This window comes from Globicephala melas, chromosome 16 (assembly GCF_963455315.2).
Source record: "Globicephala melas chromosome 16, mGloMel1.2, whole genome shotgun sequence".
In the NCBI taxonomy this organism is placed as follows: Eukaryota; Metazoa; Chordata; class Mammalia; order Artiodactyla; family Delphinidae; genus Globicephala; species Globicephala melas.
In genome coordinates, this window is record NC_083329.1 from 34,168,549 (window position 1) to 34,196,250 (window position 27,702).

General features: G+C 40.2%; 1 protein-coding gene across 8 annotated transcripts in view; it reads left to right on the forward strand.

Moving 5' to 3' along the window:
- The window catches only part of CPEB3 (cytoplasmic polyadenylation element binding protein 3), a 175,911-nt gene that overhangs the window by 132,217 nt on the left and 15,992 nt on the right, over nucleotides 1-27,702 (forward strand). For all 8 annotated transcript variants that reach the window (XM_060286761.1, XM_060286758.1, XM_060286759.1 and 5 more), the window contains 2 exons: nucleotides 11,540-11,654; nucleotides 21,919-22,100. In XM_060286761.1, the coding sequence (XP_060142744.1) occupies nucleotides 11,540-11,654; nucleotides 21,919-22,100 (297 nt within the window). The remainder of the gene's footprint in view (nucleotides 1-11,539; nucleotides 11,655-21,918; nucleotides 22,101-27,702) is intronic.

Consider the following 27,702-nt stretch of genomic DNA (forward strand, 5'->3'; position numbering starts at 1 on the left):
TGTTAGTTCTACATAGTGCTAGAGGATTCAGGAGAGCAGGGTTAGAGCTTATCTACCTAGTAACATATTTTGAAAAGAATGGTGACATCTAGAACAGGGTTTACAATTGGTTGCAAAAAAATGATGCTGGGACTTGGCCACCCATAAGTGGGAGATTACAGTATGTAAAGCAGAAGAGGGAGTTACTAAAGAATGGGGATCCTGAGTTGTGGTACAATAATTGATGCAGAGGAAGAGGCAAGGATTTTAGCAAGTTTGAAAGTATCACTATAATTTTTCAATATCTGGGGCTATTGCCCAATTTTTATAACAACAGTTAACAGCATTGGATAGGGTAGCTATACAGGTAGCTGTATAGGAAAACAGTAGAAAATAGCCGGCTGGGAAAAAGAGTAAGGAGCCTTTGTTAACCTTCGTCTTAATTTAAACAATGTAGAGAGGCTGTGTGTTAAGAGGGAGACATGGGGACTGACTAGAATGGGAGTGTACAGTGTTTCCTCTGAAAAAATAATAAGAAAGCTGCAATAACTTCTAAATCTCTTTGGAGTAATATGAAATTAGACAGACTGAGCCCAGTTTGGCAGGGTCAGATGTCAGAGGAAAATGGTCAACCTCCAGAGAGTCTCTGCCACTGACACATCAGTGGGAGTGGGAGTGAGCTCAGAAGGGTTAAGGGGGGGTTGGTCATGCACTGCAGGAGAGGATTTGAAATATGTTCGTATCTGTAAAACGACAGAGGGGTAGAGGTACATACTGAGACAGTTACACCCAGAGTAGATTAAGAAGCTGTTGAATTGAGGGGAGGAGTCTGGAGGTGAGCACATGGGGCTTGTGTACCTTGGAAGGGCCATGTCACTGGCTATGTGGGAGGAGGTGGGTCATATGTTCCGTCAGGGCAAGCTCACACCAGGGCTGGATGTCTTGTGAGAGGGGATGAGCAGTGGTGGTTGCAGGCAGAGGTGGTATGGAGGCAACACCATTACTGTTGAGTGTTTCCACTCCAAACATGTGTATTACCCTTGGCTTGAAGGACTTTTGAAATTAATTAGTGTAATTATCTGTTTTGGAAATGTTTATAGGGAAACTAACTTTCATTGTTTGTGTTTCTACAAATTTCTGCCTTATTCCAGTTTCCATTTTCTGAGCTCAAGTGAAGCAGTTTTATTGGAGCTTGGTGAATTCTGAATGGTGGCTGCTGATCACGTATTTCTTTGACCCAGGCATACTCAGAATTTCCAGCATAAACAATTGAAATAAAACTTAGGATGGGAAACATAGAAGTCCCCAAATACCTGTAATTCTAATGAACTGGATCCCATTTTGGGTTCTGGCTCTTTTGGCTCCATTTTTGAAACCTCTTTCTTGGCTTCAGCTCCACATCTTCCACTCCCAGCCTCATTTGGTCACACTTACCTACCAGGTTTCGGTACATTCCACCTCATTTTGGATGCTCCCACAGACAGTGAGAGCTGGGTTGAACATTTGGGAGTAAATGAGGACCTGGGCAATAGGTCAAGGTAAAGTCAGCCTCTAGAGCTCATTCACCAAACCTTCTGAGCTGTGGCTCTTTCTGGCTTTTTCTACTTCTTAGCTTGGCTACCTTTCAGGATCTTAGTGCCCTCGTTCTGTCGTTTAGTTCTCTCCAGTCCTCCCAGAATTCCTCCTTGGAAATATACACCATGTTCTAAAGTGACCTCACAGATTTTCTGTCCTTTGCCCTCTCCCTTTCCCCTAAATCAACCCCCCACTCCCTTTGTGTGGATTAGGTTAATCACATGGGTTTCCTAATACAGCGCCTGTAGAAAGGTTCCCTCTCACTTATCCTTTCTAAGATTATGTTTGTTTTTTAACTCAAATGAATCCATACTTAGTGGATTTCAGGTAGTTATATTTTTGGTCAGTGATTACCTTTCATTAGATGACTCCACTATTCTATATATAGGTCTGATCCTGAAAGATGGCAAAAGAAACTGTATTTATGGCCTGATTAATTGACCCCTGAGTCTTTTTTTTAATTTAATTTTTATTGATGTATAGTTGATTTACAATGTTGTATTGGTTTCAGATGTACAACAAAATGAATCAGTTATACATATACATATATCCACTCATTTTTAGATTCTTTTCCCATATAGGCCATTACAGGGTATTGAGTAGAGGACGCCTCAGTCTTAAAGAATGAAAGACAAATTGGCAAGAGTAGGAGTAATTGCAAAGCCTCTAGATCGGTGATTTTTTTTTCCCCTTCCTCCAGCAAGAGGAGTTCCATAGCTCAGATGTCCCAGGCATCCCAGAGGATAGCTGTGTTCTTGTCCATGCTTCCAGTAAAGCAGGCAGCCATTGTGACAGTGGTCCCTCTTGTTAAGGGAACTCTACTTTTAGAATGTAGAAATAGGCTGAACCTGAAGGTTCAAGACAGCAGACTGATAGATGAGGAAACCTAAGAGGGTCTAACAGATTGAGGGGCTGAAAAGAGTAACCTTGAAAAGGAGGTGAGGAAGGAGATGTTATGGTTCTTAACTTCTAGAACACTTTGGCCAGAGATGTGGGATAGCAAACACCTTGAAAGGAGTATCAGAAAAGTTTCCTAATTCTTCCTCCTTACAATTTATAGCACAATCACAATTTATAAATATTCTAAAACATGACAGATTGACTTTGCTATATATATATTTAAACTGTCTTACCAAACTGAAGTGTCTTATGTAAGGTGAATTCTTTAGGTTATTGCTCAGGTCATCCACTTAAAACTAGAAAGATAAAAATTTTTAAAAAAAATGGTGGAAAAAAAAGGAAGCTGGAAATAGAGGCTGGTTTAATTATTTAATTTTTAAATCTGTCTAATCTGTCTGTCATTCCAGTGTCTCCTACCCCCATTTATAAATCAGAGGAATCTCTAGCATTTTTCATCACTTTTTTTAGTTACAAAAATAGGCCGATCGTTTTGCCTAGGATTTAAGCTGTCTCCAGCCCACATACAGCTTTTAAAAATGCTGTGCCTTCCTTTCTTCCTTCAAACCACATTTGAGTGCCTACTATGGGCAAGGCTTTAGTATTGGTTACTATGAATCAGAACTTATTTTGAATCAGACATAAAATCCTGTGTTCAAAAACTTAATAATATAATGAGTAGATAAAACAAGTGTATAAATAGACAAATCTGTAGAGCCTGGTGCATAAGAGGTTCTCAGATATTTGTCAAATTAAGAAAAATAATGAATACAGCGAGGTAAGATGTAGATCAAGCACTTTGGACAGTTTATACATACCAGGAGTGATGAAAGAAAGCTTCTTGGATGAAGTGTCATTTAAACGAGGTCTTGAAGGATGAAGAGAGTTTGGAGATTGGCCAGGAGAAGTATCGAGGTGTGGGGGAATAGACATTTTGGAGAAAGGCAACAGTGTGAACACAGAAATGAGAAATTGTGTGGTATGAATGCAGAACACTTAGGATGGAACACAAATATATGAAAGGGAGTAGAGGGAAATTAAATTGGGAAAAACAGGTAGGGGCTTGTAGGGCAGTCTTGATTGATGGCCTCAGTCCTTGGGTTTGTTTTATATTTACTCAAACTCTTTCATTCCCCACCTACTACCTCCTAAGACAATAACTATAATTTTATCTTGGCTCAGTCAAATCTGGTTTTGTGTCATATCCCACCTTGGAAATCTTTAGCACTTCTAATCTTCTTGATTTATTTATTTGTTCCTTGGTCTAAATTCATGCTTTGGACACCTCCCATCATAAGAATTTCTCCAAAGAAAGAATTCCTCCTTTAAAATGAGAAAAGTACCTCCTATTCATAATAAGTCTTATTTTTTTTTCTCCATGCATCTCTGATTTTGCAAATGGGTCCAGAGTTTCTTAGTGCTTGAGTCTTTGGAAGCTGTTATTCCTTTCTAGGGAGGTCTAAAAGATGCTGCAGTTTCAGTGTACAAAATGGTAACCAGGGGGCAAAATAGCCAATACCATCCCCTAATGGATCATAGTCCGTGTTTTCCAAAGTGTGTTCTGAAGAACGCTTGTCTCATCAAACACTGGTCTCTTGAGAGGATCATTGACAGAACGTTTGCTCTTAATAATAATAGGTGTCCCTTATTGAGCACTTACTTTGTACATTTTATATCCACTTTCTCCTTTAATTAAAGATTCCATAGCCAAGAACATTTGGGAAACATTGATATATTAAAGTTCTGAGGAGTTTTGCAATAAATAAATGTGTGTAATATTGTTTAATCCAGCATATTATATACCTCTTTGGGGATTATACTTGTGAAGATTCTGGTAGAATTAGTGTTTCATGAAGCTCACTCAAAGAATAGGCTTCTTCCCAGGAAAAACTTAGGTAACGTGAACTTTTATGTGTACATTCCTCTCAAGAGTTTGAGTGATCGGCATGCCAGTGACAACATCCTTGCCCTAGCGCCATGGAACTGAAAATACACATTTATGTAGACATTGGACAAAATTGTCTGGCTGCAACGCAAGAGTGCCTGAGGCTATGAACCTAGAAGTTAAAATAGCCAGTTTCATTGCCAAATCATATTTGAGCTTTTCTAACTGCTAGTTTTGTTTAGTAGCTTTGAGAAGAGTCTATGGGTCATTTCTTAATGTGTTGAAAATGGGCCAAATGAGATTGGAAAGAAGAGAGAGGTTAATCATTCACAAATAAAAATGCATTTTGACTTTTCCAGGAGACTCTTGAGAAGCAGAGCTGGTGGCCAGTAGCCTGGAGGACAGGGAGCCTTGCAGGCACACAGCATCATTGCAGTGGAAAGAGTGTCTATAGACTTGGGGTCAGATAAACCTGGGTTTCAGTCCTGAGTTGCTGTCACACTTCTGAGTCTGAGTTTCCTTGTTTTTAAAGTAGAGATAATTTTTACAGCATAACAGTTATGGTGAGTTTAAATGTGACAGTGTATGTAAAATGCCTAGCACAGTGGTGCAGTGTAGGTGCTCAAAACTGCTAGTTTCTTCTTTCTTTCAAAAGGGAATCATCTATCTCGCTTATACTTTCTAAGTGACGCGGGAATATCAGAAGTGATGACGAGCACTAGATGATTCTGATCACCGCGTGCGTCACCTAGTGGCATCAGAAATTTGCACTGATTAGGCCCAAGCCCTGGCGTACCCACTGGTGACCAGACAGTGTATTTCCATGCCTCTAGAAGGTAGCTTTCAGTGGAGTGAGGAGAGTGATTGGGGAGCTATAGAGGGGCAGCTGCTGGACAAGTTCTTACAGCAACACTGTCTGCCCCTCGGGAAAACCTTCGTTAATTCACCAGCATGCTGAGGAGCACAGAGCACTCACTAAGGGTTGAGTGCTGTGCTGGGCAGTTGGGACCCACACAGAGATATGGTCTCAGCCTTAGAGGCCCCCAGAGTCCAATGGAGGGAAATAGCCAAGTGAATAGTAAGTGGAGTAAGGAGTCACAGGTGCTATGATGGAAGCATTATAGACGGTAGTTGATGTGGGGTGGCTCAAAAGCAAAGTGGTCAGGTGTTCCTGAGGGAGTCTGGAAAGCCTTTGGAGGGAAGATGTTTCTTTGAATCTTACGGTTGTAAGTACGGGTATTAATCATAGCATCTAATTGATAATGACTTTATTATATCAAGCATAGAGCAAGGATGTACATCACCATTTTCGGGGTACAGTTTATGCATGCTCTGTTTTTGTACTGGGTGCCCTTATGAAACAGTATACAGAGTGTTGTTTGAATTGTTCAACAGTAACTGAAGTTCCCAGTGGGGCTGTAAGCCTGTGGTTTCCATACATCAGGCTGTGTAGCCTGGTGCGGATGGCAGCAATTTCCTTTTTGTACCTGCACTGTTTCTTGATGCTGGTGGTGGGTGTGGAGCATCCTGGGAGAGTGTAAGAGAATTTCCCAGGGTTACTTTCGGCTTCCTGTCTAAGAAGAATCCAGGCTATTTTGCTGAGGTTCTTTGGGGCCTGTGATCTACTGGTATCTGAGGAATAGTCTTAGTGTGACAGTGAGAGCTTTTTGCTTTGAGTCCCAGTGGAGCTCTGCCTGGAGGCCCCAGAGCTGCCCAGGGTACAGAATCTCATCAAGGCCAGTGCCTCTGAGCAGCTGTTAAGTTTCTTTCTGGCCACTTACCGCAGAAGGTACAGGGAGGGCATCTTCTTATCCTCTCTATTGGGTGGAGGGCAGCATTTGAGAATCACAGGTAGCATCTAAACTCCACAAAGGTGGCTGAGCCGTTTGTTCGGGAGCTATGTGTTGAAAATTAGGTTGACATGAGATACCAAATGTGAATATACTTTGAAGAGTCCAAACCACAGTTATTGCTGTTACGGCTGTTAGTTTTGGTGGTTATAATAATAAAACAACCCCTTACACGTGGAAGAGATAAAGATGCCTCACAAACCACAAACTAGTTTATTTGTGATACTGTGGGGGCACTCCAGTCATTCTGTGAGGTCTGTGATTCTTAAAATAGAACTGCTGACAGCTGGGGTGGGTCTGAGTTCATTACCACTGCAGCTGAGCTGTTGCAGCTGTATCAGCGGACCTAGGTTTAGCTGACTCATCCTGGTTGTCAGAAGAGCCGGGATGCTGCTGCTTACTGGGGAGAGCAGTCCTGATGGTTCTGCACTATTGTTTTTCTGATTCATGTACATTGAAAGGATTGTAGGATTAGGGAGAGAAAAATGGAGACTTTTTCCTGAAGAGCTTGAGTAGGAGTTTGAAGAGTGTTGAAAAGAGGAAAAAGGAAATGGGGTGGGGTTGGGACGATGCTGAGCTATGAGCTTTATGGATACTTTGTGGGAAAGAGATCAGATGGCAGGGAAGGGGGATTTGGTCAGGTGATTTCCTGAGCTAGCCACCAGATTGCACTGTTGACTCTGAACAGTTTGGTTGCTTTTTGGAGCTGCTTTGAGCCCAACAAATGAAAAGGAAGGCACTGTGCAGTAGACCCTTCACGTGGTAGATGTTTGTAACCTAAGGAGAGCACCAGACTGCATATAGGGTGAGATGTTTAAAATGAGCTCAAGATAACATTATTTACTGGTAGATAATGTCTAAATTCTAAATAGTGGTCTAAACTGAGAGAATGCTAGAGCTATAGGGAGATTTGGTCATGTTCAGAAACTTGAAGTCCTAAGGCTTGTGTTTAAAACTGTTCTTACTAAAACTGTATGTTTTCTCTTATGCTGTTATTAAAGGTACAATAAAAATGCATTTTATATTTAATTTTAACTTAGAGGCTTTTGCAAATTTTCAGTGAAATTGTCTTTTTAGGAAATGATGTTATCTTGTAGCATCCTGTCAAAATAAGTGACCTCTATTGCATTTCTTAAATTTTTTTCCTAGAAATTAGCCTAATCCTATCCCTATCAATGACTTTCAGTTTTAACCAGGATGAAATTTTAGTTAACTCTTTGAGAGCAATAGCAGGAAATAAGTGAGGAAAAGGCCTTGATTGGAGTGAAGTTTCTATGATGTTTTGTTCAATTAGTTCAACCTTATTATTGCCATATTTTGATACATACTAAGAGTAAGATATAATAGGGCAGTATTACCCAAAGTGTGGGTATTAATAGGTGTTACGCAAAAAAATAGGTTCCATGGAAGTAATTTTGGAAATGCTGGCTTAAACAACATTCGAATAGATTCATTTCCTGTAGAACTTCTTAGAGCCTTTAATTAATATACACCAGTGTCTGCTGTGAAGCTCCAAGAAGGAAGTTTATAACTTTTTCCTAAACACTGCTTTTAGGAAACACAACCCTAGGGATCTACACTTCACAGAACACACTTTGGGAAACCTTGAAAAGGAAAATTAGTGCTTTTAATACTAACTGTTGCTATTACATATTAATGTTATGTTCTTTTAGATTTCTTGACGGCTGTTCTTTTAGATTTCTTGATGGCTGTTGAAGTCACTTTATGGTATAAATTGGTATATTTATACTACCAAGCTTTATGTTTGGTTTTTGCCTTTATCCTTAAAGAGATTTTGCCTTTGGAGATAAGCAGTTATACAAAGCCAATTATTAATTAAGGAGATAAAAATTTAGAAGACAAATAATTCAGCTAAAAGTAGGTTTATGGTCCTGACCAGAACTTCCACAGGAATACATGCTTAAAAAAGAAACTAAAGAAAAACCATTTTTTAATTTTGTCTCGTAAGTGTTTATGCAATAAAACATTCCATTGTGAGGAGCTGTATGGTAACTAAACCTTTCTAACCAGAAATCACAGACTGGGGCCCACAGGATAGATCTGGCCTGCAGATAGTTTTGTCTAGCGTGTACAAGTGACTTTATACATTTGAATTAGTTCCCAGCATTCAAAAATCTTGAAGTTTCGTGTAAAAATCTGAATTTCTAGCTACTTTTGAGAAATGGAAAAGTCTGACAACACATTCACAAATGATAACTTCTAGCTGGAGCTGAGAGGTGTCTGCTTCCTTTAAAAAGAGTGGTTTAACACTGCTGTGTTTAAAATAGGTAACCAACAAGAACCTGCTGTATAGCACAGGGAGCTCTGCTCAGTATTCTGTAATAACCTAAATGGGAAAAGAATTTGAAAAAGAATAGATACATGTATACGTGTAACTAAATCACTTTGCTGTACACCTGAAACTAACACAACATTGTTAATCAACTATGCTCCAATAGAAAATAAAAATTTAAAAAAATAAATAAAAGGAGTGGTTTACTCCATTGTGTCACTGCCTGCCTACTAACCAGTTGTCCTGGTAGCTTGACATGTTTATGCTGCCTGTCTGGCCCTACAGACATTTGTTTTTGGGTATCCGGTCATGGCATGGCCAAAGGGCTAGTGGGTGCCCCCTCCCAGATAGCCTCTTCCTAGGGTCACCTTTGTAATCAAATGTGGTCAGGTTTCTTCAGGAGGCAGTGTTGAAACCATGTCAGGCTCATTTAAGGTAATCTTCACCATTCTTCACCTTATCCTTGTCCTTAGGATGTTGTGGCTTTTACTGCCCAGTATAGCCTATTTGACAACATCCTGCAAGAGTTGTTACACACACACACACACACACACACACACACACAGAGTAATCCCTATGTATGTAAAAGCTGTTTTGCCAGGGGAAGTTTATGTTGAGTTAGGACAGAGATCTAATTTCATCCTTTCTCAAAAATTATTAAACAAATAAACATAATAAAAAAAAACAGTTCTTTTACTTATATTCTACCCCTTCTACAAAATATCTGAGTCAGCTTATAAAGTATGGGATTAAAAGAGTAGAGAAACACGTATATATATTTTTTTCGAAGAGTAAGTCAGAAAGATAGAACATGGATATTAGACCCTGAGAATAAACCTTAGAAGATGGAGAACATGCCTGTATGAGAATGGTCTTATATTTCAGAGAGAAACCAGAGTGTGAATGGAACTTCTCAGTGCAAACAGTACCACAGTATTACTTTTTGCTTAGCTTTTAGAGTGTACTGATGTTGGCCTGTGTTGACATTTCTCTGAATCTGCAGTGGTGTGAGCTCTGAGGAGCTGTTCTGTGGTGGCAGCTGGGAAATGTGGGTTTTGTGAATAGGATTAATCATTACTGTCTCCCTAGTCCTCTTCCTGTATTTTTACCAAGAATAGGGTAAGGGAATGGGTTGTGTGTGATGTAATGAAGGGGGGTGGGGAGGGTGTCAGAGGGAAGAAGAGGCAGCAATGGAGACCCTCAACAGGCAGGTTTGAGATCGTCTGCAGAGTTCTTTTGAGCAGCAGTAACCTCCAGCTATCGTACAAGGCTGCATTTTCTGTACTTTTGATTAAATGAAACCAGAACACTATGGATACTACACAGGAATTGTTTTCATTTGTGAGCCATATGAGCAAACTCAGTTATCATAAAGTTAATGGAATTACCTGGTCCTGAAGCTGCCTTAACTACTTAATAAAGGATGAGACTAGAAGAAGAGAGGGCTCTGTGTAGAAAAAGATTTGCCCTACTTCTTTTTTTTTTTTTTTTTTGGTGACGTTAGAATCCTTTTTCTTAGTGTCAGGACATTGTGTTTTTAATTAAAAATTAATAATGGGCCCTCATGAAGGCATTTGAAAGTGGTGTTTTATGGTATTGGTGAATCTGCCTTTGTGGTAAATGTCAAGGGAACAATAATTTAGTCAAACAGACCAAATTTTACAAGGAAAGAACTGGATTTTTTTTTTAAGTGATAAAGGTAGAGCAGATGCCTGAGTGTTAACAGAATTACAAACAGGTCCAAGGTTTTAGGGTCTTGGGAAGAAGTGGAGATTTTATGGCTTCTGGCTAACTGGTGAAGGCAACTGTGTCATAAAAGCCCAAAAAGCTGCGGGGCGGGGGGGTACATTTTGTAACAATCATAAGGAACGTGTAGCCTGCTTCTAACTGAGCGATGCCAGTGTTAGAGATGACCCAAGATGTTTTGAAAGTGTAATTGACAGATCTACTACCTTTCAAATAGGAGTACTCCTGGATATAGCCAGGCCACATAAGAAATTATCGTATGTGTTTCCTTGCATTGTGTTGTTGATTGAGTAATGGGGCAAAAGAAGAATTTTGTTGATACTATGAAAATTCAGCTGTTTTGTTTCCTATCCTAATCAATGAGGGGAAAGGAGAGGGGTGTTCCTTAAAGACCGACACTATTTTCTCTGCTTCTATACCTGGCCTACTTCCCAGCGCGCATGGCCAGCTGAGCGACTGGTTGGTTTTCAGGCAGTGCTGAAACTGGCCTTTCGGTATGAGAGGGTTTTTTGTGCTTTTTTTGTTTTGTTTTGTTTGGTTATGGATTGAAAGGAATATGCTTTAAGGTTACGATTCTGATGGAATACCTTATTTTATATGATAATGGTAAAACAGTGTAAACTATGGGCAGGAAGTCAGAGTCCCAGTGAAGAGACATTACCAGTTAGAAATATGTCATAGAGATTTCTTTTTCTATTCTTTGAAAATTTGCTTCATTTCCTGGGCTTACCTTTATTTAACCAGACTTGTTTAGGAAAATCAGATCAACCAAAAGTCGATAAATCTGTGACCTTCAGGATTTGATATTGCTGGTAATTGTGTGCTAACTTGATAAGTGTTAAACTGTGTTAAATCATATTGCTGAAAGAGAAATGTTTTAATTTTAGGGGGTGATCATTTAAAATCCAGACATATGGATAATTTTTAGAAAATATTGCCAATGTTCCTGTCCCTCTTTAGGTGAGCTCTTAAAAAACTAAGTGCTGTAATGTGACAGGTTATAAACAGTCTAACATGTGTTAAAATTCAAAACCCAGACTCTATCTATAAAAGACTGCCCTTTTTTAAACCACAGGTGGTTTCTGAAGGTTTCATGGTATATGTCTAGAGTGTTGAGTCTAATACCTGTAAGTAGATTCCCCAAGAGTTCTATTGGAAGGCACTTAATGCAGATTACATTAACTAATAACTGGATTTTGTTTGGGTTGTATATGTTGTAAAATGCACAAATCAGTGGGTTTGTCTTTAGTCACCTTATTCTCATTTGGGGTTGATGGAAATGAAGTAAGGACCAAGTAAACGACTTTTTTTCAGGTGCAAATTCGACCATGGAACCTAAGTGACAGTGACTTTGTAATGGATGGTTCTCAGCCTTTGGACCCCAGAAAAACTATCTTTGTTGGGGGAGTTCCACGACCCCTTCGAGCTGGTGAGTGGAAATAGTAACACCACAACAACAAAACCAACAACAGAATCCCCAATGTGTTTAGTCTTCAATATTTTCTAGGTTTCTGGTCAGCTATGCACAATCTCCAAAAAGAAGGCTGTCAGGTCAGTTTCACTGAGCTGACCCTTAAATGTTTTCTCCCAAGACGTTGTATTTTCTTATGGTACAAGAGTGAATTTCATGAAATTGTTATTTCAGAGGGATGAATTCTAATTAGTGCCTCCCTGTTCAACCAATTATTTTTAAAATAATAACAATACATTTGGCAGTGTGCATTCTTATGCCAGTTAGCATTGTTACGTATGACGGAAAAAGAAGTCATCCCATCAGAAATCTGTCCAGTGCAGCTGTGTGCCCACTTAGTCAGTGAGGAACCAAACCACTGCTAGAAATTGTGTCACTGGGAATCAAACTGAACTTTTCCCAAGTGAAACAGGTTCCTATTTTTTCTCATGTACTTTGAAAAGTGAGGTATGTATTTGAGCATCTTTATTTTGACTTCTTGAAAGCTCCCCTGTTTTTTGTTTTTTAAGTACCTTTCCAACGATGAAATAATTGTGCCTGCTGGGTTGGGCAGAATCATTATTGACTGGGGCATTTGAAGTGATGCTGTGCTGATGACTTCAATATTTAAATCCAAAGACAAATCTAATTGGTTGTGGATTAGTGTGATTGCCTGTGGAATATAATAAAATTATTTGTAAGAACAGAGTTTTCAAAATGCTTAAAATAGTTGAGTTTATTTTTTTTTAAATAAGATGAAAAAATAAGGTAGCTGTTGCCGCTGTAGTAGCAAAAAGGACAGTGTTATCTCTACGTTAGTGCAAGCAAGTAGACTTAGTTCTACTTAAAAAGTAAAAGAAAAAGCAGAGGTCATTAAAATCAAGTTGTGAAACAGAATTGTAAAATGTACCTACAGCTCTTTGGCTCTATGACTTTGGGGACTTCTTAATTCTGAATGTTCCTCAACATTTCTAACATATTTATTCAAATCTCAACTCCAGTCTACTCCTGAAAGATAAGTTTTAGGTCTGTATAAAGATGTATTCGTAATTCCATTTTGAAGGACTTTAAAACATATTAATCATGACTGTGGAGTTTGTAATCTTATGGTACTTCAGAAGGTCAAGCATCACTGGGTCTTTTTCTCATTCTCATGGAAAACCTGCCCAGAGAAGGAAAGCAAAACAGCAGAGATGCTTCCCCCTTCATCTGCTGTCAGAAAATAAAGTCTAAGCAGGGCTAACTCGCACGTGAACAGCATTATGAGATGAGGGCCAATGCAGCCCTTTGTTTCTAAACAGCTTGTGCTTTAAAAAAAAAAAAATGTGGGTGGGGGCACTGTGTAATATTCCTGGCTTTTTCTAACTGGTGGTGTGTTTAGGAGTGGAGAGGGAGAAAAGTCCCCTTTGATAGTGTTTTAGCTGCAAATGGATTCTACAAAAATGGACATTCATTGCTAGTATTCTAGCTGTTCTTTTCTGCAACTAAATACAAGCACAAATTAGTTTTAACATCTCAGCCCCTCTCCTTTTTTCTTATCTGGGACTCTGAAAAAAAAAATTTCTGAAAGAAAAGTTCCCACAGTTGTAAAGATAACAGAACTGGCTTTAACCTCTTATGTCTGTTTTTAAGTCACAGACACAATAGTTTATAAACTAAATTCCCTTTTTTATTAGCCACTCTTCATTCTTTCTGTTTAAATCATTTGAAAGGATAGGTGTGGGCCTCTATATCTTTTTCTCTCTATAAATCTTGTGATGATATGTTTTTCACACTGTTCTTATGATCGCACTGACACTGCAAGACAGGAAACCCAAGATGCTAAATTATATTCTTTCTTTAACATTCTGTGTGTATAAGATGCTGCAAGTTCTACGGTTAAACAAGAATTATGTTTAGTTATCTAGTCAGAAATGGGATTTTGTGTTCCCTGCCTAGATAGTACATAATTTGTAAATTTCAAAGTTCTTTTTTCTCTAACGTAAGCTAAATTTTTTTGTTTTAAAATTTTGTTTTTGCCATTATTGGCTAGTAATGTACAGTCACTTGGTCTAATGGCAGTGTTCCCCCATGCCAGCACCTCCTATAAGTGTAGCTAGTTTCTAGAAGGCTAAACAATCTACATTAGCATCTTAGAATTTTACTCTATCCATCCAAGACTTCCAGATTGGAGGCCACGTAATCTAGATGAAAAGAGTTAACATCTGCAGCTTTTATCCCTGTGCATAGAATTAGTTTTCTTTGGAACACACTGAGCTTTGTGGATTGGTGTGTGTCTTGGAATAGAAGACTGTTTTTAAAAGAATTCATTTTGACTTTGCTAGACAATCTTAAATTGAATACAGTGCAGTTCACTTGAATAATAAACGTATTGAGCACGCACTGGGTTACTGGCACTGAGAAAGTGCACATCACGCCACACTGAATGGACATCCCACTCTCATGTTGAACAAGTCGTCATCTACAGAATCAAAGATTTCAGAACAGAAGAAAATGAGAAATGTATGAATAGAATACTAAGTTAATTGGATGCTAAATTATACTCCTTAACATAATGATTCTCAAATTTTGGTTTTTAAATACTTCAGGGCATTTTTTATTATTTCCAGGGGTGTCGTGGTTATGAATTCTGAAAAGTCTTAAAACTATTTCAGGCACTATATACAAGGTGATCCTAGACTAGATATCAGTGATGAGACTCAACAGGTGACATTTTATGTGTCCAGATTGATTTTCACCTTATCCTGGGCCAAAAATGGTCCTTCAGCACTTTACAGTGACTAAAATGTTATCACTCAAGAATTATTCCTTTGGATCTTGTGAGGCTTTTTATCTTTGACATTTTCCCATTGTAAGACAGGGACCATTATCACTAATAAGTTATTCTAAATATAGTTATCCCACCGAATAGAAGTGCAGAAACACTTCTAAAGAAACAAGGCAACTTGTTTTAAGTGGTATTGTCTTGACTGAGGAGTTTAGGTTGCTCCTTCTGACCTTTTGACAAGCGTGACTTTTAAAACTTCAGGTTGGAAAAAATCAGGGGCCTAGAAAAATTAGCCTGAAAATGGGAAAATATCAGTGGAAAATCTAGATGAGTTTCCCCGAAGTTGGACTGCCTGATTGTTGCCTTCTCTAAGTCAAATAATACACATTTCTACGTCTCTTGTCTCTCCCTTCCATCACTCCTGTCAGTGACAGTGGCAAGCCGAGGATGGTTTGCCTGAAGTCTCCTGGTGTTTCTCCATCTTGCTTTCCTTCCACTCCCCACTTCTCCCCACCCCGACGCTAGGAAAGGCCGTGGGTGGACTCGCCATGCCACCGTGTGGCTAAAGAGTACATATTCTTCGGAGAAGTCAGTACAGGGAAAGGGGTGGTCTGTCTGTCTGGTCTGTCTCTCCTCCCGCTACTACCTGGACGTGCAACAGCATGTTGCCACTCTTCATTCAAGTATTGTAAGCAGCATGTCTTCCTAAATCTCAGTATGGAGATATCGCTGTTGCGTATCCCTATGACATTGGAACCTCTCCAGACCACATCTCTTTGCTCTGAGAGCAACTAAGTGCCAGCTAAGGGCTTGGGGGTTATGAGGAGACCACCAGGAAAAAGTGGAAAATGAAGGATCTGGTCCCTGTGTTCTTCCCTGGTTTGTAAACGTGAGTGTTCTCTGACTCTAGCTTCTTGGCTTAGACATCTCATTCGGGGGCTGCCTCAGTGATCAAGCTTTGGGACCCATCCACTTCCAATTTTGATCAGGCTTGAAAAACCCTCAGTCTTCCTCTCTAATTAGAGGCATCTGTGAGCTGTTCCTCCACTTTATGACTTCCTTCTGACAGTTTATCTGACCAGGTCCTGCAGAACAGATCAGTCTTGAGTTCCTAGAGCCTACCATTTGCCCATCATCTTTGGGTCTCCCATCTTCCTAACTATTGCTCTGATGATTCTTCCTGTCTTTTTCTCCCCTGCTAATATTCTGTGATGGATCCTGAAATTTCCTTCTCCACCTTCCCCCCTCCCAACTCCCCCCACCTCACTGTTGTGAGGATGGCTTTCTATGGAAATTCTAGGGAAAAAAATTTTTGAGGTAAATATTCAGTAAGGTATGACATACATCTAGAGAACATACATGATGAATTTTTCTAAGAGCATTTATTTCAGACATTCTGCAAACATCCTGGTAGTCCACATGTATTAGGAATCACATCCTGATTTATGATTAAGGAAATAGGAGTATTATAACCATAGCCTTTTTGTTCAGTGAAGTGGTAGCAGGCAGAAATCATCTGTATGTCAAGTTTGTCGGCACTAGAAGCTTTTTCTTTTTTTTTCTTTCTGTCTCTCTTTTTTTTTTTGACTGCACCATGCAGCATGTAGTATCTTAGTTCCCAGACCAGGGATGGAACTCGTACCCCCTGCGGTGGAAGCACAGAGTCTTAACCGCTGGACCTCCAGGGAAGTCCCCCTGCCAACACCTTTTTTTTTTTTTTTAACATCTTTATTGGAGTATAGTTGCTTTAGAATGTTGTGTTAGTTTCTGCCGTATAACAAAGTGAACCAGCTATATGTATACATCTATCCCCATATCCACTCCCTCTTGCGTCTTCCTCCCACCCTCCCTATCCCACCCCTCTAGGTCTCACAAAGCACAGAGCTGATCTCCCTGTGCTATGCAGCTGCTTCCCACTAGCTATCTGTTTTACATTTGGTAGTGTATATATGTCAATGCTACTCTCTCACTTCGTCCCAGCTTACCCTTCCCCCTTCCCTTGTCCTCAAGTGCATTCTCTACGTCTGCATCTTTATTCCTGTCCTGCCCCTAGGTTCATGAGAACCTTTTTTTTTTTTTTAAGATTCCATTAGATGTGTTAGCATACGGTATTTGTTTTTCTCTTTCTGACTTATTTCACTCTGTATGACAGACCCTAGGTCCATCCACCTCATTACAAATAACTCAATTTCATTTCTTTTTGTGGCTGAGTAATATTCCATTGTATATATGTGCCACATCTTCTTTAGCCATTCATCTGTCAGTGAACACTTAGGTTGCTTCCATGTCCTGGCTATTGTTAATAGTGCTGCAATGAACATTGTGGACACCTTTTTTTTTTTTGTAGAATCTTTTTCTTTCACCAAGTCCCAGGTTCAGAATGAGTTGTCTCAGATAAACTCCAGAATTGGCATACTGACTTGATTAACTGCATTGCCCTTAGGCTTAAGGATTTTATAATGTCTGTGTTTGTTTGCTCCTCCTCCAAAAGAGCAAACTCTCACCCACAGCCGATGTCAAAGTTTGCCATATCAGTGGCAGTTTGAGCAACATTAGCATAAAGCCAAAGTAAGACTGGGATGAACTGGTGCTTATGGAGCAGAAACCAGGCCAAGTAAATGTTAAGCAAAGATTTATGAGTAGAGGGAAAAACAACTGCTGGACAAAACTAAACATTTGAGCACTGCTCTTTGCCCAGCAGTGTGCTCAGAGCTCTCATGTATGTTTAATCCTCATGATAACCCTGTGAGGTTATAAGTGGTAGACTTTTCATTGTAGAGATAAGGGAGCAGAGTTCAAAGGGGGTGTAGTCGAGACCACAACAAGTGAAAAAATCAAGGTTCAAACTCAGATCTCCAGACTTCAAGTTTGGGGCTCTTTGCACAGAAGGAAGCTGCTTTATCAAGCTGAGATCTGAGATCTGTTGTCTCAGTAACAGCAATAACAGTCAATCTGGTACCAGCTCGATTTAATCAAGTTAAAACTCTTATCCTTCTTACTTAGTTGGTTGTTCATATCATTTATTTGAAAATATTCTTAACTTCCCAACGTCTCATGCAGGGTGGAAGCTAATGAGCACATTTCCTCCACTAAAGATGTGTGAACTGCTCTCATGAACCAACTCAGCAATCGTAAACCCAAAAAGTCCACCTTCAAGTTGAATTTTCCTTTCTTTCAGAAGTCCAGACCCCTTGTAATCCTGAGGTGCCTTATGCCTCTTTCCTGTCTGCTTTGTTATTTCCAAAGAGGAGAAATGTAGCTTTTAGATTCACAATTTAGAATTGTATGTAGTATTTCCCTCAGGAATCCTCATTCCTGCTCTACCCAGTTTGGCTCTCATAGTGTCTCAGACTTATACATTGCCTTAGGCTAGCTTTGAAATCTAATTAAATGACAGGAACAGGATCCTGGGGTGGGGCAGGATGGGGAGTCATCATGATTTTCTTTCTGATGAACTGAAGTCCCTTTCAGATCTCTGTGAAGAATTAGGAGCAAAACAAGGAACCACAGTTGGGGTTCAGATTCACCTTCAGGGCATAGTCACCACAACCCAGAGGAATTCATGGAAATGCTATACACTACCTACAACTGCAACATTCTTGTTTCCTTCTCCAGTCTGGGACATGGTGAAGCTCATCACAAGAGCCAGTGTGTGGGTTATACTCATAGAAGTGTACTGTTACCATGGAACAGTTGTTTATGAGATGACTTGAGTTGTCTTAAGAGCACAGAACATCTTATCCAAAGTACAGAATACCCTTGGATATAGCTATCAGAACTCCTAATTTCCCACCCCTGTGGTGACCAGACAGACGCCGTGAACACTGTCTGGATGGGAAGGAAAAACTAGAAGTGGTTTGGAGCTTCCTGACTTCCTCATGGACTCTATGCCTGCTGTCACCTCCATCTGTCTGAATTTCAGCCTCTACCTGTATGTCCTGCTCCGGTAGCCTCATCTTCCTCAGGTTAAATGTTAAGAACGTGCTCTGGGGAGCTACGCTGTCGTTGTCCTCTGCAGAGGATGGTTTAGAATGAGGATTCACTGTCACAGGTTTAGTAGGTGGTTTGACTACATTTTCCAGATAAGACACTTCCTTGATCAAGGACTCACATTTCTTTTTTTAATTTAATTTTATTTATTTATTTATTTTTGCGGTACGCGGGCCTCTCACTGTTGTGGCTTCTCCCGTTGCGGAGCGCAGGCTCTGGACGCGCAGGCTCAGCGGCCATGGCTCACAGAACCAGCCGCTCCGCGGCATGTGGGATCTTCCCAGACCGGGGCACGAACCCGTGTCCCCTGCATCGGCAGGCAGACTCTCAACCACTCCGCCACCAGGGAAGCCCAAGGACTCACGTTTCTTGAGCAGGATTGAGATCATAAGGTATAGATAGACCCACGAAGGTTTTAGTTGATTTCTACCTGATCCTTACTGCTTTTTTTCTCTCTTCCTCCCAAGTAGTCAAAATGGTAGCCCTCTTCTTGGCTCAGCTCCCCCCTAATCAGAGGAAGGGAATTTATATGGGACTTTCCTACATTAACTGATAATACTCACTCTAAAGAACCCTTTAAAACCTAGCCTCTAAAAGTAGTGGTACATTATGACATCTGTAGGTGAATTTGTATCTTCCATATTAAAAATATTTTCGGATTGGGAATTTGTAGGATTTGAGGAGAGCTTGCTCTGTGTTTGTTAGTTACCTGTATAGTGGATGAATTGTTAGTATTTTTTTTTAATGCTGTTTTAACCAACTGGTTACTTTTCTCAATAATTAAAAACTCTGTTTAGTACTTAGGTGACATACCTATTGTGTTTGAGCCCAGCATGAGTTTAGCCTGCAAGAAGTATTCACTAAAGTGAAGACTTGCTGATTGAGTAAAGGACCAAATACAAACAGCAGTTGTTTGGTCATTATGTACTTTCCTTCAAGGGTCATCACAGTATTAGAACTTTTGTAGTTAAAATACAGATTAAGGTAGAGAGATGGGTAATCTTCATGTTCTTCCCCCCCCCCAGAAAACTTTCTTTAGTCACCTTGGTTTCTTTCTTGTAGCTTCTCAACAAATTGCCCTTCACTTGAGTGAGACTTCATTGGCTCAAATGCCTGCAGAGTTTTGGGTGGCCAAGAAAATGACTGTATATAAGCTTTTAAGTGGAAATTATTTATTTATATAGTTTTCATAAAAACAGAAGTGAATGAGGGTTTCTTTTTCCTACCAAAAGTATGTAACTGCCAGCAGCAGCAGCCATGACCTAATCTTTGGCACGTGAAGATGATTTTCCAGCAGCCAGATCCACAAAGTGCTTGTGGAAGGTGCCATCTCTGGCATCTGAGGATCCCTAAGGTTCCTTTGGAGACCAAGATGCAGTAGAAGAACCTGTGGTTACGGTAACTCTTGTCTTCAGCTGGAGCTTCAGGCTCGCAGCTGGTATGTATACCTTCTTCGTGAATTAGATATTTTCTTGAATCCTTCCTAAGGGTGGAAGACAAGTGTATTCAGTCCCTTGACAACATTCTTTTCCTGGCCATTCACCAGGCTGAGGGAGTTTTCACTGTCTTATTCCATTCCAGAGGAAGCCAGGTCTTTGGAAAATTAGTGTTTAATTTCCAGGCCCTGAGGTTACATATTTTACTAAGCCCACTTGACTAATAAAGGAAACTCATTAATGACTGCAGTGAATTAATCCCACGTTCAGTTTCTTGTTCTCTGTAACTGGAATAATGTTAGCTATGTGAGGAAGTCCCCAAGCCATCAGAAGTTGTTGGGGTGAAGTATGAGGACCCACTGAACTCTGATATTTAGGGTACACACATGATTCTTATTGCATTGTTTGAATGAGTGTGATTCCTGGATCCTGCCCCAAGACTGCAGTCAGGGTTCACTTGGGCTCTAACCAGCAGTGTTCCCTTGGCTGATGTGACTCAGTAATTCTGATCATAATGGGATCATTGGGATAGCTTTCTGCTGTTCTGTCTTTAAAATCACTTATTCTCTGGCTTAATTATTGCTAGTTTATTTTCTCACCTTCTGAAAATTACCTGTTGGTTGGAAGTCATTCTTCCAGTTAGAAACAGGCACTTAGAAAACAATTACCAGTATTAGGCAGTCTGGTTTGGGGATAAATTTTGAAGAAGTTGAATAGAAAGACAGCCTTTCTGTCTGGCGATACAGCTTTCTTACTGCCTCAGCAGCTTCCTATTACAGGAACCAGTAGTACTTGGCTTTCCTTCTGTTTGTAGAAATCTTACACCGTTCAGCCCTTCAGCCCTTGTACCCGCTGCAGAGTTCTTCCCCTACCCCTCCAGGTTGTGCTGCTTTCCTTCTCCCCAGATACTGATTCCTGTGGAGCTCTACTGTCTGATGGTCTTTGCACACTGGCTGTGTCCGAGGTCATCATCTGTCTTCCCTGTCTGCTCCTTTCCAAATGCCATGTGTAGGTGTTTGAGGGAAGTGGATTCTTGGGTCGTTCGCCAGGGGTAGGACTAAGTCTTTTGGACTTAAACCGTGTGAGTGGCCTGAAAGGAATGGTCATACCTGGAGGAGGTGCCATCCAGTATCAAGTAAACAATTACCTTCAGGCAATTTGGATCCAGGTAAGTAACTGCTATGTGTCTCTCCATGGTACCTTTTGATGAGGACAATTTTAGAATATCAGACCTTTGGAATGGTCCAATTTCCAAGTGCCTTCTGTACAGGTGTTTTGCAAATATACCAATATAAAGGTATACTTAGAAGAAATATGGTGAGGTGTGCAGACCAGACCTCTGGATTTATAGCAGGGTGTAGGATGGGTATGTTTTTACTGCCTTTGTAGCAGCTTAGTGTTTCCTGGCACATTGTAAGTGCTCAATAAACCATTGCTGCTGTGATCATTTTTAGTACTATTATTTAAGAATTCAGTGTGAGAAGTTAGTATGGAGAGTTCTCAATTGGGATAGTATATACTCTTAAAATCTTTATTTTTTTTAATTGTAGAGATTTACTTTAAGCCTGTAAACATATTGCCTCTAGTTAAAATGAATTAAATTCTTTTTTTAATTAAATTCTTCCATAGCTTGAGCTTAATATAGTAGTGTGACTTTAGTAATTGCTTTCAGTCCTAGAGGTCAGTAAGTAGAGCTGTTTCTTATTAACTTGTTAGGGTACCTGAAATGCTTTGCCTACCCAGGGCCCACTCCAGTGGACTAAGCAGTTAGAAATTAGAACAGGAGGATTGCTGATAGATCACTTCTTTTATACTGTTGCTGAAATTCTGATTATGTAAACTCTTAAAATTTTTTTTTCATTTTGTTTTCAAATATCCTATGAGGAGCTCCCCTGCTTGAGTTGTAAGACTGGTGTAGACACTCTTCATGAGACTTAACATGGCTTTTCCGTTTCTTAATTACACTGCATGATCCTTACATAGTCCTTCCTTCTCCTGGGCAAGAGTACCTTCTAAACATTTATAACGAACAGTGTTTATTTTCTTGCAGTTGAACTGGCAATGATCATGGACCGTTTGTATGGCGGTGTCTGCTATGCTGGCATTGATACGGACCCAGAGCTGAAGTACCCCAAAGGTGCTGGCCGCGTGGCATTCTCCAATCAGCAGAGTTACATTGCAGCCATCAGCGCTCGCTTTGTGCAGCTCCAACACAATGACATTGACAAACGGGTAAGCAACTGCTCAGGGTATAATTGCTATGGGAAAGAAATGAAATTTATTCTGTGGGCCCCTGGGGAGAAAAGCACCTTGTGATCAAAGTGAGCAGCTCTGCCTTACATGACATTAGTCCATGAGTCCATCTAGGCTGCCTGAAAAAGAGAGTGCCCTTTGTATTTAAGGCGTTAATGAACTTTCTGCCTCACGCATCCCCAGGGTGATTGTTACACTTACGAAAATAACACTGCAGAATTTAGCAAAGCAAACCAGTGCTGTTCAAAATATGATGCCAACAGCACGTTAACGAAGATTGAGAGCTGGTAATCTGCTTGACCCATGTGGTACTCTTAAAACAAACAAACTTGAACTAACATTTAATGTTAATATTCAGGAGTATACATAAAATTTTGAAGTTCTGGTTTCTTTTAAAATTGCAAGAACATAGGGACTTCCCTGGCATTCCAGTGGTTAAGACTCCGTGCTTCCACTGCAGGGGGCACGGGTTCAATTCCTGGTTGGGGAACTAAGATCCTACATGCCACGCAGCATGGCGAAAAAAAAGTGCAAGAGCATACGTGGTAGCAGTCATTGGAGCCAAATAGCTGCTGTCCCCTCCAGTCCCCTCTCCAACTCCCATAGTTCTCCTGCTCATACCAAATATGCATATCCATTACCTGCCTCTTTGCTCATTGGTGTTACCTACCTGACCAGTAGAGGCACTCAGATTTGCTAACTCTCATCTAAACAGGGGGCAGTAGAGCTCTAGGGCATTGGTGTGTTCAGTTGGGTTTGGAGACAGACACAGGTTTAAATCCCTTAAATTCCAGCTCTGCTGCTGTTTGGAAGCTTGGGGGGAATAGAAGGTGTTAGTAGCTAATCTGGGACCTGTATTGATAGATTAAAAGATCAAGTGGGAGAACATCAAGTCTAAACACCTCCCTATGCAATTGTACAGTGGTTGTTAATGCTTCCAGCAAAGGCTGTTCTTGGGGCATACACTGGACTAGAATAAGTAAAGTAGTAAATATGTTGTATTACAAAGTTTCACCTATACTCTCTATGGTCGACTGACTAATTTTGCGTAGTAGACCTAAGTTTCTTAGGAGGTGAAAGTTTCAATTGGTGATGAATTTTTTTTATAGTCAACAAGATTACATTTTCTTTAAGACATAGATCAAATTACAAAAGCCAGTGCTTAAAATAAATAGTCTATTTGCTGCATCTACTGGGATCCTTAAAAGTAAGTAGTGGTGGTTTGTTTTTTAATTAAAATGAATGAAGTTTTACAGAATTTTGAAACACTCTGAATCAGTGGAAACTCAGGGGTGATAAACATTCAGCTCCATTCCTAGTTTTCAAGTGCCCACAGCACCCCTTCTGTATCAGTAATTCCCCTACAGACTGTAAGCTCCACAGAGCTTACCCATTGCTTGATGTACAGACACAGTAGATGCTTGATAAACCTTTGTTGAATTGACAAATGGTGTTATGTGGAGTGTTCTCTTAACTACTGCTGCTGGTGGACTTGCTAGTGCCTATACATTTGTGAGTCTGAAGCCCCAGATTCCATTACATTTAGACCGCTCTTGCCCTCATCACTGGTGATCCCAGGAAATAAACTTAACCTGAAGAGCGCTTATGTTCTCATCTCTATCAAAGTAGCTTTCTTTTTTTTTTTTTTTTCAAAGTAGCTTTCTTTGTTCCCCTCTGAAGCCAGAACTAATGAGACTTCTCAGGAGGTAGGTCCTAGAGATGATAAAAGAAGGTTCCACTTGCTCCTGCTTATATCTTTCCTTTGCTCTCACCCTAACAACCTCCTGGCCTATTCCTTAGTTAGAAGGAAACACACTTATCCCAGGGATTACAGTAATCTTTGAACCCCTTTAAGCATCATAGAAAATTCAGGCACTATTTGTTTTATTGCCTACCTCTACTCTCACCCCTGCTATGCTCATGCCCTCAGCATTGATTCCCATACGACTTTGACGTAGGTAAAAAAGAAAGAAGTGGGTTTTCTTTTGTTAGCGTAATCATAGGCCATGCTATAGAAATGTATTTGGCACATCAAACTTCTCAAGACTCAGGAAAGCCATTGACTGTTTTCTGCTCATTGTATTTGGGTTAACCATACCCTCCATATCTTAGAGTAGTTCTTGATAAACATTTAGGGTAACAGTCAGTTGTAATGGAAGGAGTATGGAGTTTGAAGCTAGAACAGATTCCACTACAGTTAAACCTTTGCTGCACCAGTCACTGGTGACTCAAGCAAGTTACTCAGTGCCGGGAGCCTTGGGTCCTCATCTGCAACTCCCTCCTGGGGGTCGTGTGAAGATTAAATGAGATTTGAAGATTGAACAGCCAGAGTCATATGGCAGTTAATAGATGCTTAACTGGCACTTGCTGGTTAACAGTATTCATCTTGCTGGAAGTATACTTACACTGTTGTTAATATTACGTAGCTTGAACTTTATCAGTTGCTCTGCTGAAGATGCAGTGAAAAGATACACTGGTTAGTGAAAAGGGCACTGGCTAGAGTCAGATGACCAGGTTTAGATCTGGTCCTGTTCCTGGTGGGCTGTGTGATTTTGAGGTCACTTTTACATTCTGAGTTTCAGTGTATAATGAGGGCAGTAGTGATAGCTTTGTGTATCCGACTAGATTGTTGAGAAGCCCAGAAGAGATACTGAGCAAGAAAGTAATATATACAGTGTGACTCACTGGACACATGTAGAGTGGGACTGTTGTGGGCAAAAGAATGCCATCTCCATCCACATGGTGTCAAAACGGACCTATCAGTTCCTTCAGTGCCCTAGGATGAGAGTCATGTAAGTGGGAGAACTGGAAATCATTGAAAGTGATGGATTCCTTTCTCTCCCTGTCTCCCAGCTCCATCTTCATGCTCTTTGTTTGCCCTGACCAAGGTGCAGACCATTTTCTTTATTATAAGAGAAGGAAGTCAGCTTCCATCTTGAGTGGGGCTCCTTTTTCACCAGTCTTCTGTGAATATTACACTCCTCTCTCCCAAACTGTTACTCTATCCTCTTGTTTTCTTCTTGCTTTGAACATGGCCAGCAATACCTTATTTTGTTGTCTCTGGCATTCTGAGCCTCTGTTAACTGCACCGTTTGCTGTAGATGCTTTTTTAGGTTGATTCTACTTTTATATTTATGTGTCTTTCTTCTAAAGCTTAAGTTTGAGCTTTCCAGAGAGCTCCCATTATATGTAAGCATATTAGTATTTCCTTAGGTAATGCCCTTTTTCTTTCTCAGGGGCTCTGTTCTTGATTGACCATGGAGAATTTCTGTCGTCGGGCACACCCTTCTTTCCTGAATAAGCCTTCCAGGTTTTTAGCAGTAATCTCATAGCTAAGGTTTTGAAGCTTTGAAAGTCAGTGGCAGGTGTCTACCTGTGCCCACAATCCCTTTTCCTTGCTATTGCAAATTCCAAGATGCTATAGTCTTTTTCTCCTTCATTCTAATGTTAGCCTAAAGTTGCTTTTAAACCGAGGCCTTGACTATTTTGAATAGCTTCAACCTTTATTATCCTCCTGGTCAAAGGAATCTCTTTTGCTTTCTGTATCATTATAAATGCAGATTCAGTGGAATCAGCAGATTTAAAAAACAAAAACAAGTATAGATGGCATTTTACAGGCCACTTGCTTCGTGTTTGCAGCCCTTTCCTCTTTCACTGTTTGCCCCATACGGAGAGTGGGAGAGGGCCTCCTGCAGAGCAGCAATGTCTAGAATCATGGAAGTTCTAGCACTGTTTAAGGTGTATGTTCTCAGGCTGCACCTTTCCTAGGTAAACTGTGGGAGGTAAATGAAGAAGGATCTGATTGGTATATTTCATTAACCTCTTTTATATCCAACCACCGTTTTTGAAAAAAGACATCTCTTTTGAGAGTTTATATGTTTATGTATCGTCGTCGTTGTTGTTGTTGCTGCTCTTTGGCTAAGCTTTTAGATGGAGTGATTTATGGGGAAAATACAACCTTTATAGATTTGATTTCTTCTCATCATCGTAGAGACTTCTGGCTTGCTGTGAATATAAAATATGCCAATATGCAACAGTTACAGAAACAGCTGCACGTATGGCTTTGGCACTTTTATCTCTGCTGTCATCTCACTCATCCGTGTCATCATCTTTAAAGAAGAGGTGATTTAAAAAATGTTCGTTTTGGTAACAACTTTATTGAGATATAATTCATATACCCTACAAATCAACAATTTAAAGTATTCAATTCAGTTTTTAATATATTTACATAGTTGTACAATCATCACCACAGTCAATTTTAGAACACAGGGAAAAGTATTTGAATGTGCATCCTTCAAGTCTGCAATCAAAGGATCAGTTGAATAATGACCCCAGTGAGGACACAGGGAGCTGGGGGATAGTGCATTTATCCTGTATAATTTTACTCAGCTCATTAGAGGGAGGGGATCCTACTTATTAACTTGTGCTCTTTGAAGTCACAGGAACAAGGCAGCCCAGGCTGTTGGGGCAAATTTCTGCCCCCTGCTATGGCAGTAATTAGGCTCCCCTGAGAATATGTGACTTGTTGGAGTGGGCTGATAAATCTACGCATCAACACGCTTTTCGCCATAGTATGTGTAGCAATGGGAGGACTAGCAGAGGTGGAAGAGGCTTCTAATGGTAGTTCCTTACGCAGGTGCCATGATCTTGACTCTGCCACCTGTGCCCAGAGGTCTGAATGGGAGTGCTTGGCACTTGGCTGACACTCAGTAAATGTGTAGAATAAACTAGGATGGTGTATGGGAGAGCAAGGACTAGAAGCAACTCCAATTTCAACTTTTGCCCAACTCCAATTCATTCTTTACATTAAAAAACTAAAGCGATCTTTTAAAATCATGATTTGAATCACATCTTTCCCTCCTTTAAACCTTTTAATTATGTTCTACTGCTCTTTGGTTAAAGGTCAAAGTCCTTAATTAACACTGCCTACATGACCCTTCGTGTACTACATACTACCTCTGCCTCAGCTCCCATTTCCTCATCTTGAGCCAATCACAACTGGCCTTTTTCTCTGTTTTACAGGGTGATTATGGATACTGTTTCCTCTGCCTGCCTAAAGCTCACTTTTCCTTCAGGTCTCATCTTAATTGTGAAAATTTTAGGAATCCTTTCTTCAGTGGATCTTACATCTTCCCCATAGATCATTGTCATAATACCATCTATTATTCCTTTGTGGCATTAAATACCTCTGTAATGAAGCAATGCTTTAATGTCCACCTATGCTTCTAGACTGCAGTCGATGAGGGCAGTCAATGACTGTGTGTCTCTCGTGTTAGCTACTGTATACTCACTAATTGACACACAGTGGACAGACATTATTTAATTATATTTGAATGAATGAATGAGTTGTTGAATGAATGCTGATTGAGAGCTTCCAGATGGGAAGCCTTTTGGCATGTCCAACTGTCCACCAGAGGGCACTCTGCACAGCTTTCTTTTTTTACTTAGTTAAGCACGCACTTGAGTAACAAAGAAGTTTAGGTTTTGCTGTTTAGCATATCAAAAAGTATTCTTTGACACTTATAGTACATTAAAGCTAGACTTTAACTTGGGTATGACCTCATCCAACCCCCTTTATTTG